General features: G+C 42.6%; 1 protein-coding gene across 1 annotated transcript; it reads left to right on the forward strand.

Annotated features, from left to right (window-relative positions):
• Positions 1 to 16731: 16731 nt before the first annotated feature.
• Positions 16732 to 17083, forward strand: LOC115644876 (histone H4-like). Its single transcript, XM_030549333.1, has one exon. The coding sequence runs from the start codon at positions 16751 to 16753 to the stop codon at positions 17060 to 17062; it is 312 nt and encodes a 103-aa protein (XP_030405193.1). The 5' UTR covers positions 16732 to 16750; the 3' UTR covers positions 17063 to 17083.
• Positions 17084 to 18489: the final 1406 nt, after the last annotated feature.

Consider the following 18489-nt stretch of genomic DNA (forward strand, 5'->3'; position numbering starts at 1 on the left):
TGGGATTACTTGTCAGGGCCGGCTCTAGCCATTTCGCCACCCCAAGCACGACAGCACGCTGCGGGGAGTGCTCTGCCGCTCGCCGGTCCCGCGGCTTTGGTGGACCTCCAGCAGGCGTGCCTGCGGATGTTCCACCGGAGCCACGGGACCAGCAGACCCTCAACAGGGACGCCTGTGGGAGGTCCACCGGAGCCGCCTGCCACCCTCCTGGCAACCGGCAGAGCATCACCTGCAGCGTGCAGCCCCAAGCACACGCTTGGGGTGCTGGGGCCTGGAGCCGGCCCTGTTACTTGTGTAGTAAAGCACTATTCAATATGAGGAGGATGGCACAATTGAGGCATAACAAATATATGTTATTTTACATAGTCTCTGCTTGGAGGAAGTGGAATATATATATAAACATATGAACTTAGTTGTGCACCAAGTACTTGCATTTATTACTCAAAAAGCCCCTCAATGTAATGACTCAATGTATTTAATTATGAAATGCACACCTCTGAATTCAGTCACAAGCTGTAAGGTCCAGCAAGTATTTCCTGGCTCAGAGAGGCAGTTACACATTTTGGGTGGGATTTTCTAAAGCACCCGCATGATTTAGAAGCATAAGTCATATTGACTTAGGAAGTGAGGAATCAGAGTGCCTTCTGGAGCTTTCTGGTATGTGGTATCTGCACACCTACTCTTATTCACCTTTTTAGGATGCAGCTAACTGCCCCCCGCCACACACACAGCTGGTCAGCTCTTGTGGCTGGTGTGTCTGAAGGCCAGAGCCATACTCTCCAGGCAGGAGAGATGGGGAAGCACAGAAGGTGCTGTAATTCTGCCTAGTTCTTACAGGGGCTGCACAAATGTGATGACCACCAACCAGGGACTAAAAGCACAAGCCTGTGCAGTTTAAGGGAAAGACCCACACACTGTATCTGGTGGCTGGAATGGACTCACCTCCTCTGTGGATTTGTCGTGGAGAACACTTAATACACATTGATGAGGTGTGGAGAAAAGATTGTTAGCTTTTTTTCCTCTGTGCATCCAGGAGAAAGCCAGGCACAATCTGGTCCAAAGGAGGGAAAATACCAGACCAGAAAATTAGCACAAAAATTATTTATTGGCAGTGCCATTATCAAGATGTTAAAGGAAAATAACATGAACTTCCTAGGTTGAGCTGCAGGGGGGAAAAGAGCAATCTGCAATACCCCTTTAAGAGATGCTGTCTGCTTCCCTGGCAACTGCCAATGGAGGGCAGGGAGACAGAACAATGATTCCTACTCCCAGTCCTTCACTGCTCCTTTTCAGCTGAGTTATTCCTGGGCACAGGCAGAGCATGTGCATTGGAAAAGGGAAAGACCCTAAATTCATGGACACTTTTGGTTGCTAATAACATAGTTTATGTTGCCACAGACACCAACTATACTTGGGAAATCATTGTGTATGTATAGTAGTAACATCAGAGAAAAGGCTGCAATCCTTCAAAGCAAGTCAGATAATGGCACCGGAAAAAAAGCTCTAAAACAAAAATAAAAAATATAGGCCTAGATCCTCAAAGCTATTTAGGTGTCTAACTCCCTTGAAATTAGTAGACACCTATGTACTTTTGAGGATTTCAATAGTGTCCAAAGCACCATGGACCTAATTTATTCCTGGCTTCCATGAAGATTCATATAATATCAAATTAAACCTAGCTTCACTGAAGTTACACCCATTCATAAAAGAACAGTTGGCTATCGGAGCACCTGTAAGCACAACCTCAAAAATCCAGAGCCTAGAAATGCCTGTTACAACACAAGCAGATAGCTATACAGGTCATATTTGTTTTCGTTTAAGATGGAGGTTTAAGATGGAGGTTTTTTGGTTGTAGTTAGCCTTGGATCTCTCTTGCTAATGTGTCATCATCAGTAATATGTATCAGTGTAAGCCAACTGCCATTTATGGGCATGAGGTATGTCATAATATTATTTTCTGTGCCAATGGGATATTAATTCCCAGAAATGTTGCAGAAATGGACCTTTTATTTTTATAATCCTGAAATTTTCCTCAACAAAGTTTCAGTGATTTAAATTAAGAATTATACTTAGGTTATTAACATATGGTAAGCAATGAGAAAACTTTGTGAAGGGAAATCATTTTGAATCAACCAACTCTTTTGAGTTTCTGTTCTTTTCATTGTTTGTCCCTTTAAAGCTAACTGGCTGGAAGAGAGAAAAATTGAATGGAAGTTCAGTGACTCTCCTTACTGATTGCAAAATCTGCCAATCATATTGTAGAGTATAAGTGAGGGGCAGGATGTAACATGCATGAAGAGTGGCAGCAAAATTAGAAGAACAGACATGAGAATTGGAAGGTAGGATGTGGGGCAATAGCATTGGCTTGTGCCACAGGTGAGAAGAAGGGTCAGGAAGGCATGAAGGAAGATTTATGATTTGCTGGATCCCAGGCAAAATTGGGGCCCTATGGGAAGAGATACCAGGGTTGGCGTTGAGATAATGATGGTGAATAATCTTCCCCTTCTGACCCGCTGCCAGACAGGAAGAGTGGGCCAGCCTGTGAGTTTTGCAGTTGATCCAGGGTAACAAACAGTCACTTGTGCTTAAGGCTAGTCAGTCATGAGGAGAGGCTGGTAGCCAAAATAGCAATGCACGGCAACACAAAGGGGAATATGGACACAAAAAGAAAGGATGCAAAATACAGAGAGAAAGTCAACTAGGATATCCTATAAAGGGTCTGTGATTGTGAGATGTTTTTACATTCATATTGTCAGATAACATGTGCAACAATCTGTTTCTTTAAAACCAGTGAATACTTACTGGAGCCTAAATAACTCCAATAAGAAGTCAATGGGCCAAACTAATCCCTGGTGTCACTCCATTGATGTCAATTGCTTTGCCACACATTATTTTTGCTCAATAAAGGCTCTCAGTGTCTCACTAAACATCTAAACCCTGATGGTACATCTGTTCTACATGTGAAGCTGGCTGAATTTGTTGTTCTTGGAATTTCAGGTAGGTTCTAAAGTGATTAGGAGGAGACTATACATTGCTCCCTGTTTCTTTAAGCAAGAGTCTTTAATAACCATCGAAACAGACTCTATTCATTTCACATCTTTGCATTAAAGTGTTAACATAAGGCTTTGTGATCATGTGTTAGTTATTAGGTTCATAATGAGTATAATACTGCCTTAGTTGTAATATTAACTAACACAGTAGAAAAATACAGTGTGTTAATGTGTATTCCTTGAAGATTAGCTACAGCAAGCGAAAGTACAATTCTGTGCTAATACAGTAAAATCTATTAAACCCATAACCTTTGTGCACGAAAAAGGAATTATTTTAACTGGTTTATTCCATTAATGGTTATTTTTTTAAGAGGGCTCCCATAGTATTTTCTGGCTGCATGCTCAGAAAATGTAGTCTGTGAATGCATCCATTTCTTTGCCAGGTGGAGTTACTGTAAGTTGCAGGATATTTTTAAACTCTGTATTTAAGATTTCCTCATGTAGAGGACACCTACAGTGCTTAGAATATGGTTTCTAACTGCGGGACATATCATGTCAACAGGCTGCTGCCTATCAATATACTTTAAGGGCCAGATTCACCTTCCCTTACCCCACTGGAACTTTACCCTGAAGGAGAACAGGCAGTGTCTGCTGCCACTGTCCTTGGACTGCCTCTATTCTTGGGATGAGGGGGAGCAGTTTTCAATTATAGCTCCTGAGCAGCTCCTACCTTTCGAATATTCTACAGTAGAGATTCCTCCAGCTACCTTTTCCCAGCTGTCCCACCCACCTTTTGTGCTGCTCTGGCTCCCTGTGGTCCCCTGATGAGAGAAAGACTGTAGCTACTTTCCAGTGCCAGAGCCTCCCACAACTGATGTTCCACTTTGGCGACTCTCCCCTCCAGTGTTTACAATCAAATAACATGGCATAAATCCTGGATTAATTTGACCTAATATTTCAAAAGGATATTAATATAAAAGTAGACAGTACGTTCCCATATGAGAGGCCATATTTTTGCTTAGCATGAAAGCTCTTCTTGGTGCAACAGAAAGGGAGGTTGTCATAGAGCCTCCAATGGCTTCCTGATTCTCTAGCCTGGGAGCCATCCATCAAGGGATTGGCAGAGTCCACCGCATTCAGGCTCTGCCCTTTCCCCACCTCTCTCTGCCCATTATGTCAGAGACTACAGAGGAGGTGGCATAGCGCTGTCTGTGGTGGCTGCAAGCCAACTTGAGGACTCCCCCACAATGGGGAAAGCCCCATCTGGGGAGATCAGGCCAATTATCCCCCCTTTTTGTGCCACTAAAGCAGTACAAAGAGAGAGGTGCTGGAAACAGAATATAGGTCAATGTCTGAGAGTCCAAATATGGTTCCTGTCGATGAGGGTGTTAGGGTTTCTCTTTACCCCATCTGTATGGTTCGAGGCTTACAGCTGTTTTGCAGGATGTGGGTCTAAAAAGACCACGTTCTTTGCCATGTCCTGGAGTAAGAATGCACATTAGTTCTTTCCAAAAGATTGATTACTACTCTGCTACAGCACAGTTCATCACATCCTTAATACAGAGGTGAATGGATGGTAGTCTCTTTCTCATCCAAACAACTGCAAGCGTGCATTTGGCTAGCAGCAAAGCTTGTTGGATGAAACATGACTGTTCAGCATTTGGTTTGTTTGCGACTGCCAGCAAACAATACACTGGCAAGAGTTTATGTTGTTTTTTTCAATATACAAGAATGAACACGGGTAATGCTTGTCCAAAATGTATACACTTGCTGACATTCCTGTATAAAAGTACAAGCTAACTCCTACACTTAAAGCAAGACATAGATTTTTGCAGGAGCATGTGATGTTGCTTTTTCCTGGGGTGATTAATCATTCAATGCTAGGCACAAAAATCATTTAAAAAAAATTGGGGCCAATTCTGGCCACTGCTCTGGTCCCCATATACCATTCTAGCACAGGAACAGCATACAGTCAACGTAAGCCCGAGGATACAAAGGGATTTGAGTTCCTAACTCCCTCAGGCTCCTTTGTAAGTCTCAGCCTGTAGCTACAGTCATTATTTTTGCTACACTATGCAGACATAATGTGGTCAGTAAGGAGACCATAAGAGTCAGGCCTCCTTTCTCCATCATCTCCAGTGTGACATGCCTAAATGGCACCAATCTGGAAAACAACAGACATGAGATTGTTTCAGAACCCAGACAATATATTGTTACCAAGCTGAACACAGAGTTAAAAGGTAACCAGTTTAATTCTGGTATTATTTGGCATCATTTGGTTTAGGGCAGCATCCTCAGATCCAGGGAGACAGGGGAGGATAAAAAAACCCTCACCATCCACAGACAACTCTCCTAAAATGTGGCTCAGACAGGCACAGCCCTTAATCAAGGGCAGTACAGACCCACACCACCCCAGTCAGAGAATCAGGAGAGGTGGGAGTTTTGCCATTGACTTCAATGGGACAGGGTTTCACCTCAAGAACCACTGTCAGAGCTCATCAGTGCGTAGGTGAGCACGCTCACAGTAGGATGTGCTTCCTTCTGTGCTCAGAGAGCTCTGGATTTTGGTGCCCTCTGCGTAAGGTAGCATCAGGCTTTGCCCCAAAAGAAAGTCTGTCCTTATCAGATAAGCACAAGTTCCCCTGCGGAGAACTACACTCTGGCACAATGTGTTATCACCACTCTCTTCCTGTGCTGCACTCTGGTGTAATCTATTCACAATGCATCTGGTTGCAATCTGGGGAAATTCCCTATCTGAATTTCCTATCTTTCCACATTATGTAGCATGAGCCATTATTTATGTATGCTCTTCCCTTTTACACAGCTGTTGTTTGCTATTTCCCTGTTATTAGACACACGCAAAAGGAAAAAAACTATAAAAATGCTGATACTTCCCATCAAAGATTTTTGATGCAACACTTGAGTTTGCCAACTGGACCAAGTGAATACATTTTGTTAAGCACATCATAAATGCATCTGTAAAAAGACTCACCAACCAGCTCTGATGTGAAGGAAACAGAGAGCTTGGTGTCTTCAACATAGTGAAGACCTCTCACTGTCTCAGTATTCTCTCTCCCACCCTTTGTCTGTTTAGACTGTAAGCTCTTTGGGGGAAGGGCTGTTTCTTACTATGTATATGTACAGTGCCTTGCACAGTGAGGCCCTGATCTCAGTTGAGGCCTATACACACTACTGTAATACTGAATACATAATATCACCATACTCATACCCAGCACTTCCTCCTGGTTAGACCTTCCCATCTACCAGACCTCAATTCAGATTTCCCTTCTCCCACTCAACCTCCTAAGGCTCAGAATTCTCAGTTTAGTAATCCTTCCCCTTCTCCCACCTGACCCATCCAAACTCAATCACTGCAAGATGTACTCTACGATTCCATGGGTGCTGAATTCACCCCTAATTGCAAAATTGGGCTTCAGAATCTCAGCTTTCATTTAAAAATGTTTTCAGCCCTCATGGTTGTGGAGAAAGTCTCAAAAACATGGATAAAGTGTAAACTCAGTGTCACTTGAGTCTGCAGAGAGCCTGAAATAATAGCCTTGAAGGATGTGAACTGTCCCATTCACCTCAGTCAGAGCCCAGTGGACTTGCAAGTGTACAGCCAGGAAATCTGATATTTTTCCAACATGCCACAGCATTTGCTACAGTCACATGTTAAACCTTCAGTTTTCTGGATCCTTGCTTGGCTAGGACCTGCCTGCAATGCCCCTCATTCTCCAGTTTTTCACATAACACAGAGTTCATTGGATTACGGTGCATACGTTTTGGATCTAGGCAGTAGGAGGTTGGGACCCCAAGCTGGAGTCCAGCTTGCTACCTTTGAGTAGAGGAAATCAGAAATGTAGAACCAGTTGGGCTCCCTGAGAAAGTGCAATACACAAAACCTGAGGAGCTAAGGAAGAGACCCCACAAAGCTGGCTAGAAGTCCTCTCCTCTCTAGAGCATAGAGGGGGAAGGAGGCTCAGAACAGGGTCATCTGGACAATGATGCAAGAGCTGAGGACTGGAACCAGGCCACCACAACCCATCCTCAGAAATAGTCATAGACAAAAAGTAATCATAGCAGAATGTTGTGTTAATGAGACTTAGCTGTGCCAGTGTATGGGGGTGGGATGGGAATGAAAGGTATTTCAGGGCAGTATAATACATTAATGTTGCAGCAGAATTTGGTGCCACCGTGCTGCAGGGTATACAGGGACCTGATTACGAGCCCCAAACAGTGGGCCAGCCCCTCAGCATAGCTCCACTGAAGTCAATGAAGCTACACTGATTTGTACCAGCTAAGGATCTATCCCAGTGTCTGTATTTTGGCTGACCAGCTCCCCTTTTACCTGTATTTCTAATAAGCTTTTGAGGAGGTGATGCTACTGAGAACAGCTGTTTTCCAGATGCAATACTTCTCATTCCCAGAATTCCCTGCCTCCCCGGGGAGTCCCTACTGAGAAACTTCCCTAGAAGACTGAGGTGGAGGAGGGGGATGCTGTGGAAGTGGTAGTCTCCTTTCCACTCACCCAATTTGGGCTCGTCTCTGCTTGCAGACATGATCAGGCACTATGATTCTAGAAGTCCCTTAGAAATTGTTGGTTTCTCATGACAAAAATACTGTTTCATTATGTGAATGAAAGGGTTAATATTTATAAGGATCCAGCAAATAGCACAACATTAAAGCACACTAGGGAATCTTTAGTGTACACCAGCAGGGTCTAGGCAGACCAATTAATGCCCAACACTTTAGTGCTCTTTAGAACCAGACCCCTTCAGTGCACATTGCAACACCCTATCGACAAGCCCTAAGCAGCGGCTGCCATTTCTTCTCTCCACCTTTTCTAACACTCCAACACCCAGACCACATGTTCTTTTGAGTGTTCCAAGATCATAATGATATTTTGAGCTGTTTCTACATAACTATACAAATTAGGGACATCAAAGGGAAATTTGCTTGAGCTGGGACCACAAGATTGGGCCCCACACTACCAAGTAATATGTTATGAATGTCAATTCACCAAAAGCATGTGTGTCATTCTTGGCATATAAGTGTCATCATTTGCCTTTTTTTTTTAAGCTGAGGAATAACAAGTTAACACTTAACTTGTTATTCAAAAAATGCTGGAGGATATATTCACATCTTTTACATGAGCTTGTACTATAATAAACTCAGTTTATCTGTCCCCTCATTTCCCTTTGTACAGTGGAGCCTGGATCCAATACAGTTCCTTTACAATCTATTACATCTCTTAATGTTGCAGCAGGAATTTGAAAGGTATACTTCAGGCTCCAGTAGATCAGTCTTTAGGCTGGAGATAGTATTCCCTCTGTTGGCAGGGGTATAGAGAGTCAGTTCTTCTGTCTTTACTCTTAACTGTACTGTATATTGTCACGGAATTGAGGCTGCTGAGTCAGTGACTAATGAGGTCAGATCATGATGTGTATTGGAGTACATTTGGCACCAAAGGGGGACATACGGTTGTGCTGCTGGCAGTAGAAGGACCCAAGTGATGCAATTTCCTGCAGCCTCAGCCTTGTCTTGAGGTCAATCCACAGCATCTCCTGAAAAGAGGTCTTTTACATCCCTCCCATGCCTAGATCCAAACACTGAAAGTATAGAGACATTATGAAAATCAAACGTTTTATTTGCAATTCCCCAAGCTCTCCCCTCAAAAAAATCCCAAAAAAATGGATGCAAATAATTTTTCAAATAGATCATCTTATGAACATGCCAGTTTTATTGTGTCTTTTTAAAGGGAAGAAAATCATATAAATGACAATTCCAGAAACTGTAGATTTATGACTTTTTTTCTTTCCGATTATATTGGCAATGAGTAAAAAATAAAATTTTGTAATTTTGAGAAGAGAATAATGTACTTTTTTATTAAAATAGAAATGACACACTGCTGCATATCTAACTTGATTTAGTGTTTTTATTAGTTATATAACTGTTTTAATACCTCACTAACTATTGCTTTCTCCCTCTAGGTTTTCATTGTTCTCATACCCTAGAAACAAATTGATAATTCTGAAAAAATAAAGTATTTCTTGGTTGTTTGCTAACAGCAGAATAGCAATCAGTCACCACAGGGTTACTACAATGGGCATCATTATATCTGGATCCTTATCAATTTCACTATATGGGTAAGTATTATTGCTGCATACCGGAACTCCTTTGGTGTTATTGCTTAATTTTAATTGTGATTATAAAATGTGAAAAATGTGGATCTTTAAATGGCAATTAAACACCTGCTATACTTGTTGTGCATTGGCATTTAAAGATATATTGAGTATTTAAAATCTGCTGATTCAGATATTACATTGAGGGAAAAAGAGGGGGGCAGGGATTTGGAGGCAAGTATAATTTAGTCAAATAGGTGACACAAGATCTGAACCTTAAACCATTTCTAAAAAGTAAATTTCTACACCATGCTGTTTCTCAGCACAGTTTCAGATACTGTGCCAGTTTCCCACAGCTCCAGTAATCCCACTCTCCTGTGTTTGTCCCACTGACATCCAGTTAATGGAAGCCCTTGCCCTGGGAAACACCTGCCCAGCATTAACAAGATGTTAATGGCATAAACAACGGAAAGTCAAATTACTGAGATGCAAGGGAATATTGACTGCAGAGAAAGAGGCATTGGTGACTGATCCCAAACAGCAGCTCAAATTCTTAAGCCAATCAGATGTCAAAGATGTTGCATTATGGCCTTGATCCAGCAAAGAATGAAGGCACATGCTCTACTTTAAGCATGTGATTAATCCCAATGAATTAAGATTGAGCATATGCACATATGTGCTTTGCTGGATCAGGGCTGGTGTGAGGTGTAAACTGGTTTAAATTGAGCAGACAGTAAGGAGAGGCAGTAGCCTTGCTATAATTAAGGTTGCTAGAAGCTTCTATAATAAAGCCTTAATTTAGGCCCCTTATAACTCTTGTTTGGAAAACCTGGTTGGCTTGGAATTTGCTAGATTTTCTCTGGTAGTAAATATGTTTCTTCAAGGTTTGAACAGTAATGACAAATAAACAGTATTTGAAATTTTGACTTCTCTATTGTCATCTAATTTCTTTGTTTTCTTCTAATTATAAAACCCCCTCGTTTAAACCCTATATAGTTAAATATCCTCAAAAACTCATGAGCCAGCAACACCACGCTCAAGGAGAATAAACTGTGAAAAAAACAAAAAAGATAAATTTTGAATGAATGCATTTGGCCTAATCCAGCTTTCACAGATATCCTTGGGAGTAGAGCGCTCACTCATGCCTGGTGCCACTAATGTCAAGACAAGGTATTTTTGCCATTGATTTTAGCTGAAGGAAGAACAGGAACTGTGTGTGAGAGAGAAATGGCTGGTCGCAGAATATAAAGGCCCTTTTTAAAGCTACCGAAGTATTCCTTTAGTTCAAGCAGTTGCAAAGGCATGTCAGGGGAGTGTGTCCAGAGCATGCTGTCCTCTGGGTGTGCTTGGGTGGCACACAGACTCTAGAGGGCTTGGACTGCTGGGCATAATATGGATCAGCCCTGAAACTGCTCTATTTTATGTCAGGCACTCAGTACAGATGCAGGAGGACACAAAGGTAGCTTAAAGCCTTCTTTGCTGTCCACCTCCCATCTCTGGCAAGCACATGCTCTGCTCCTGCCTCATTCCAGAGAAACATACTGCTCCTGCAGGTAGAAAACCAGTGATTTATTTACAAAGTTCATTCCCCCTACCTTTATAGAGTGTGCAGCAGCTTTAACTTTATCTGGGGCTCTAAAGACTCCTAAGCCCAGCATGGGAGAGACCTTTTGTGTCTATGGCTCTACCATCTTACAGCTCTTTCATGTTCTCTCCCCTCTTCTTGCATTTCTTTCCTGTACTCTCTGAGGTAAGGAGGTTTTAGCTGTCTCTAGCCTATCTTTAATCTATCAATCTGGCACAGTTCCCATATTCAGGTGTGCATGGGTCAACTAATTGAAGTTTCAGTGATCAGCATGCTGGATCAGCTGCTGTTGCCCTCACTCTGTCACACCAACCTTATTCCTGTACTACGTGTCTCTCAGCTTGAGTATGACATGCGGCTGGGGAAGTTGCCCTTTCCTTAGGTTGATTATTCCCATGTAGAGAAGCACGGGACTCTTTTTCTGAAGATGTTTTCATTCATAAACTAGGGTTTTCCTCCTCCTCCTCCTCATCTCCTTAGCCCCTGCAAGGCATGATAAAGCTCCTTTGCCTTGTGAAGACAGTGATGGAGAGAAAGGAGGCACTTCATTTTAGCCCTTCCTCCTAATTTTAAGAAGTTGGGGGTACTTAGTGGTAAGTCCTAATTGATTCACCACATCTCTCAGGCTAGTATTTTGTGCATTCAAAAATACATAACCTTTATGAGAAACATGGCCAACCTTTGCCCTCTGTTATACCCACACAACCCTTGTGAAATCTGTGACATGCATGGGTATAAATAGGGACAGAATCTGGTGCATGGTTTTTATGTAGTGGCAGCAAGAGGGCAAAAAAAGGATGCTACCAAATTCACTTAATTTATGACCTTCTGGGTGAAAATTCACCGAGAACCCACATCCTAGAGTATTGTGTTTATGTATTTGAGGAGTAAAATACATTTTTATTTGCAGAAAACTTGGTGTCACCTTAAGGCCACCCAAATCTTCTAGTTTCTTTGTGGGTACTTTGACTTATTGGTATTTCTTGTCAGTCAGATTTCTGGAAGATTTCTCCCCACTTTTTGCTTCTGTACTTTTACTGAGTTTGCATTATTGAGTTTGAAATTGATTAAACATGACGTGCTGTCAAATTCTTGCTGCACAGCAGGTGATCAAAATACATTCTTCTATCTTCCTCTGAGGATAGGAGTCCCAAGGGCACTTTAAACCTTTAGCTTTTTCACCTTGCTAATTAGAAAAGAATGATATCTGGCTAATAGGTGTGGAAAAACAACCCTGGGTTTAAGAAATGATCCAACTCTGACTCGTGAGAAGGCTGAAAGTCCTATAATTTAATTTATCCCCCAAAATACTATCTGAGGTTGGTGGTGCAGTATCTCCATAATTCTTTTCTGCAGAGGCCTAGCAGCTCCTCAAACACCTCACCACAAATAAATCATTTAAATATCCTCTGCCTGTTGTATAGCATGTCTTGGCTACCAGAACATTTCCTGTCAATCTTCAGTAATGGCTTGTGTCAGACTGGAACCTCCTGGGAAAGAAATGGGTTTATCTTCAAAAGTTTATGAGTGTATCTCCTATATCTCCAATGTGTGTCACAGAAAGGGATTATTAAATATAGAATAAATAACTGAATTACAGAACTATAATTCCATTGAGGGCTTCCATTTTTTACAAGTTGATTTAGTGCTCATGAAAGCTGCCAGACTGACAGCTCTGGAAACCAAAGTTCTCTTTTAACCCATGGAACAGGTACAATAGTGGCAAAATCAGTGCACCCATCCCCAGACCATCACACTTTTTACTCTTTCCTGCTTGGAATGTGTAAGGGTGCAGGACTCACCCCTGCACTGCCTCCTGCTGGGGTCTTCCAGGAATTAGCTCTCCAGCCTCTGGAGTGCCCTCTGCAGGGCAGTGTTCTGCTACCGCTTAGCCTCCGTGTTCCTCCCAGACCTGGTCCCCTGTTATCTGGGGAGCTGCCCCCTGGCAGTAACCCCTCTGTCTTAGGGTCTCCCCTCCCCAATTAACTCCCACCCACTATCCCCTCCTCACCTCTGTTTGAGGCTGACAGTTATTGTCTAGCCCCCATGCCCTAGGGCAGATTGCAGTATCAGCCTACTCATCACTGGCAAGGTTGGGCTGGGACCTGCTGCCTTGGCCTACCCCTGGGCTGCCCTCTGCAACCCCCAGTACCTATTAGCCCAATGCTAGGCTGCAGTCTGGGGCTTTCCAGGCTGGAGCTCCCCGGCTCCTTTGCCTTTCCCCAGCCCTGCTCCACTCAAGTACCCTGTCTCTAACTCCCTGCAGCCATCTCCCACTACAAACAGAGAGGAAGGGACTGACTGGGTCCTGGCTCATTGCCTCAGCTGAGCCTACTTTCCCCAATCAGCCCAGGCTTCTTGCCCCAGGCACAGCCCACTCCTGTGCTGTTTTTAAACCCCTCAGGGCAGGAGCGGGTGACCACCCCATTATAGAATGCCAGAGGGCAGCATCCTGAATAGGTAATTTAACTGCGGCGCACTAGTCACAAGATAGTGAGTGTTAGAGTCTGGTGTGCGGATAGCTGTTCCTAGCTCTACAAAAACCTTACAAGCAAGTCTGCTTCAGTTTAGCCTACTGTAAAATGGGTATAACAATGCTCTACCCGGCTCACACAAATATTCTGGTGTCTGAGCGAACCAAGAGGAAGTGTGCCACTTGCAAGATGTGTAGCAACTTTAAGCTTCCTTTTAAAGCCTAAACCTTTATAGCATGGGACCTATCAATTCATTTACCTACTCCTTTAGGTAGCTTTATAAATTGGAAAAAAAAAATCATGATTGAAATACATCCCCTCACTCTGCAATGCATCAATGCCTATAATTCCTCATAGAAAATATCTTTCCTTAAGTCTGCAGTGTGTTATAATCTCTAATTATGAATATGCTCACAGAATTTGTTCATCTCAAGATGCACTTGTGCATCTGTTGTTTATGTATTATACATTAAACTTTACATGTAGCTTTAGAAATATTTCTGCAGATGTGCACTTATACTCAAAAGACCACAGAAAATGATAAGTTAAGATGTGTGATGTGGTTGTTGGGCAAGGATGAAGCCACACCGGCTTGAATGCCTCCATAACTAGCAGAACTGTACCTATAGATCTTTCCAAACTATCATCCCTATGAGGGCAAGGAAGGATAACACTAGGCAAGGCAGACTGTAGCCTTATTGGGGAAGGGACTGTCTTATTACATGTTTGATCATCATCTAACACAATGGGGTCCTCATGCCTGACTGGTGCTTCAAGGTGTTCCTGTAATACAAATACTGAGAGAAAAATGACTGAGCTGCCATGTTTGGAGCATATAAATAATGATAAATGAATATCCACTTGTTTTCCTGTTCTGAGTGACACTGTCCATGTAGAATCTTCTCTATGAGTTACTCCCTGCCCCCTTTGATTTAACTGGAAGATGACTTCTCAGTTAGCTACCACAGAATCTGAGGAAACATCTAACACAGGGCTAGTAGCTCAAAGAATTAAATCACTGCCTGCTCAGTATGAATAAAAAGGTAGCATAGCACTTACACATGAGCTTACCTTTAATCACATGTCACAGGGTGCACTCACCTCAAATGGCGCCTTCTCTTGGCAGCTCTGCAGATTAGCTTTGGCCAGGCACTGCCTTCTGGTGGTGTCTCTACACATCATCTCTTTCACCCTGCAGCCTCTCTCATTCCCAGAGATGTAGCTTCCTGTTCATGGCTTGGCCCTCTGGCCAGGTCACTAAGTCTTTCCTCTTCAGCCTGGAAAAATCAAAGTCTTTCCAAACCAGCTGTTCAGTTGGCTTCTCCAATGCCCTACACCACTACCCAGTGGCTGGTAGGAGAACCCAAGCCTGCCCTCTACATTGGGTTCCAGTCCCTGGACCCCATAACAAGCAGCCAAGGTCTATACAGTCCTACCCCTTGCTGCTATTTCCCATGGTTTCTTCCTTTTTATCTGTCTTCCCCCTCTTTCTGGGTTTGCCAGCCCAAGCTCCCACCTTCCAGGGAATGACTCTAGACTACTTCCTTACAGCCCATTGCTGCTCACAGCTCCTGGGCTTTTTACAGGTCCCTCTTGTTCCTGCCCAGCTGATCCCATTTCCAATTTGTGGTCTGTTCCCTGTCTTCTTCTTCAGGTGCATCTTGGGCAGTTAATTGGCATGCCTAGCCAATTTAAACCCCTCAGGCCTTGTGTGGGATGGGCACCCCATTATAAAATCGCTAAGTCCCATTGGCTTCAATGGAACTTAAGCATGTGCTTAAGTATTTTGCTAAATTAAGGTCTTTGTTGTCTGTGGTAGTTATAATTTTGTTCTAAAATGAAAGAGTTCATCAGTGTAGCTTGACAGGACAGACAGTGCCAGATCTAGCTAAGGCAACTATGCATCCTTGTGCCAATGCACAGAGGCCCAAATTGTGCAAGATACAGAGAGTGCCCTGCGAGGTGCTGGGTGCTCTCAATTCCCACTGAAGTGAATATCAGTTAATAGCACTCTGCCCTGTGCAGGGCTGCCGGGGGGGCAAGGGAGGAAATTTGCCCCAGGCCTTGAGCCTCTCAGGGGCCCCCATGAGATATAGTATTCTATAATATTGCAAATTTTTTTTATGGAAGGGGCCCCTGAAATTGCTTTGCCCCAGGCCCCCTGAATCCTCTGGGTGGCCCTGGACCTGTGTGGGATCCAGCCTTCACATCCATGTTCCCTAGACAAAAGCTTTTGCTTACTGTGCAGTGAGGAGAAAAACACACATGCAGCCATGTGCACATCGTCACCCCAACTTTCATTTGTCCATTTGTCTAGAAAAAAAACAGCATTCTACAGTTGGAGTCCTCTATATTTCCCTTTTACTTGGTGATAAGATTATGTGGCTCTGCTGTTTGTGCTGATTATCTTGTACTGTTCAATAGTATTGCCAGAAACTTTAAATTGAGCCCCAATTATCTTTTTTTACCCAGTCTTAGGGCTGTGTATGTTTCTAGGATCATAGAAGTTAGAAATTGCAAAGACTTTAGTAGATCATCCAAGCCATCTCTTTGCCAATGAAGAAATGATATTCCTTTCTTTTACTGTGAGTGTTGCTCATGATATGGTAGTGCAAAGATTTTTGTCTATTTTCTTCATTTACAGTAAGGATGTATACAGTACTATCCAGGCAATATGAAATTACTGCAAGAAGTTGTAAATGCTGAAGGAAATGAAAAAGCTTTCAGAAAGAACAAGGAGATAGACAGGGTCATGCTGTAGTGTGCCTTGTGAAAGCAAATTGAGACATAGCAGGCAAAGGACTCCAGTCTCAGAAGTCTCAAACAAAAGTTAACCTTTAAAAAAACTACAGAAAATGTGAAAGTCCATTAAAGGATTTTGGTTGTAGCGCATCTTGAAAGTTTTCAGGTTCTCATATTTAAAAAAAAATCCCTTTTGATGCCACACAGACAATATTGCTTTGTGCCAATCAGAATCATGCTGAAATGGTTGCTGGCAGTTCCGGAAAGTCATGAAGAGTTCACATGACAGAAGGCTGTCTTCTGGGGCAAGGGAAAGCCATACCAGTTACCCAGAACTAGTATGCAGTATGTATAATACATGCAAGTCAGCTGAACTATTGTATATGGAGTCTCAAGCAGAATCTAGGTGGAAGGCACGTAGCAAAATATTCACCCACCCTATTCAGTACTTCATGTTTGGAGCTATTCTGACATGGAGCTATTGTTTCCCTCAGTCTCTGTAACTATTGCATCCACATACTTTTTTGAGGGAGCATCCAAACTTCTCTTCTCTTTTATACACTGTGGAATCATTTCAACCTTAAAAAAACAGGTTAGATGTTCAGGTATTAATGAGGAGGGTCCATTCAAGAACCTGTATATATAGATTTATTGATTGCTCTCCTCACATTTGAAACTTGCTTTTGTAATGGCAAACAGCAGTTAGACCCAAGATTCAGCAAAGTACTTACTTCCATTGACTTCAATACTTAAAGTTAGGCATGTACTTAGGCACCTTGCTGAATCAAGACCTCAATCCTCACTCTCAGCAGCAGCTTTGTTTGCAACTCTAGCGAATATGTCTGGTCGTGGTAAGGGAGGCAAGGGTCTCGGGAAAGGAGGCGCTAAGCGCCATAGGAAGGTGTTGAGGGATAACATCCAGGGCATTATGAAACCCGCTATTCATCGTTTGGCTCGTCGTGGGGGAGTGAAGCGTATTTCAGGTCTCATTTATGAGGAGACTCGCGGGGTGCTGAAAGTGTTTCTGGAGAACGTGATCCGAGATGCTGTTACTTACACTGAGCATGCGAAGCGGAAGACTGTGACTGCTATGGACGTTGTTTATGCGTTGAAGCACCAGGGTCGTACTCTGTATGGATTTGGAGGCTAAGCTGTGCCAGTAATTCTCTTCCAAAACTCTCCTTATAAGGTCTGACCCTTTAAAATCAGTACTCCTGGACGTTTGTGCTGGTCAGCAAAGTACCTTGCTGAGCAATATCCCTTGCTGTCTGTGTGTGTATTACTTCAAATTGCTGCTGTAGGTTATGTCCTTTATACATTTATAGGCGAACACCTGCATCTTGGATGTGGGATTCTAAACTCCACATGCTAGATGGCGTTGAATAATTTCCATTCCTCTTTTAGGCAAATCTATACTGATCAGAGCCCAGTAAAGGAAGACCTGCAACTACCTCTGTTTTTTTTGTTTCAATCATATCATCTAAGGCTTCCCTTATGGGTGGCCCATCTTTCCTTTGTGACATGGTAATTTCTTCATAGGTGGTACCTGACAAGTCTTTTTTTACCCTTAGAGTTTTTTTGTTTGGATTCCTTTCACTTCAAAATATCATTACCATTGCAAACAAGGAAAATGTGTTTATCAGAAACTGCAAACTCCTTTAGGGCCTCATAGGATTAATCACGGTTATAAAGTTTTATTAAACACAATTTTTGTTTAATGACAAGCTCCACCAGTCCTTCCCATTCCAAACCAATCCTGTCCTAAGGGTGTATCTAGCACAGCAGATTGTTTTCAACAGACTCTCAAGACAATCCCGATTACTTTGTCATGCACAGAGATATTTTTCTTCCTGGATAATTTGAACTTCCTTAAAAATCACATCTGTTTCATACTTTATTTATTTGTAATTTAAATCCTTAAATTGAATCTTTCATTACTAACATCTGGGCTTGAAATGCAGCCCACTTGAAAAAATACAAATTTTATTTTATTTGTAGTTACCCCCCCTTCACTCGGCAGCATTGATACAAACATTCCCTGGCCAGAGGCAAAACAGCCGGGTATCTTAAAGCTGTGATGCCGTACCACGTGTAATATGGCTCGCTTGAATGTCCCTGAAGTGACTGGCAATTTGCCCAGAATTAGACTGAATGCAAGTAATAAGCTGTAGAAATTCCACAATATTGACAATTAGATATCTCTATACAGCAGCAGCTGTGTATTGTTCTCATGGTATATTCCTCTCAAAGCACCTCCTAAAAAAAAAAAAAAACCTGGCAGAAGGTTGCAGGCAACAGAAAGGTAATATACATTGTATGAAATATCTCAAATTCAGATTAATAGGGATGGTTCTATTAGTACAGTCTTCTGCAATGGAAATAATAGCTGAAACAAAATGCCAGGGAATCTTGAGTTTATAACATCACATCTGTACTGGATAATTGCTATATTTTTAGCATTTTTTCAGAGGGAGATACCTACCCTCATTTCCATTCATTGTGAAAGTGAGGAAATTGGCACACTGGTGCGCCTTTGGATGCTATTTAGGAAGATGCTTCTTCAGTCCTTTTGAAAAT

The sequence above is a fragment of the Gopherus evgoodei genome, chromosome 2, assembly GCF_007399415.2.
Source record: "Gopherus evgoodei ecotype Sinaloan lineage chromosome 2, rGopEvg1_v1.p, whole genome shotgun sequence".
NCBI classification, from domain to species: domain Eukaryota; kingdom Metazoa; phylum Chordata; order Testudines; family Testudinidae; genus Gopherus; species Gopherus evgoodei.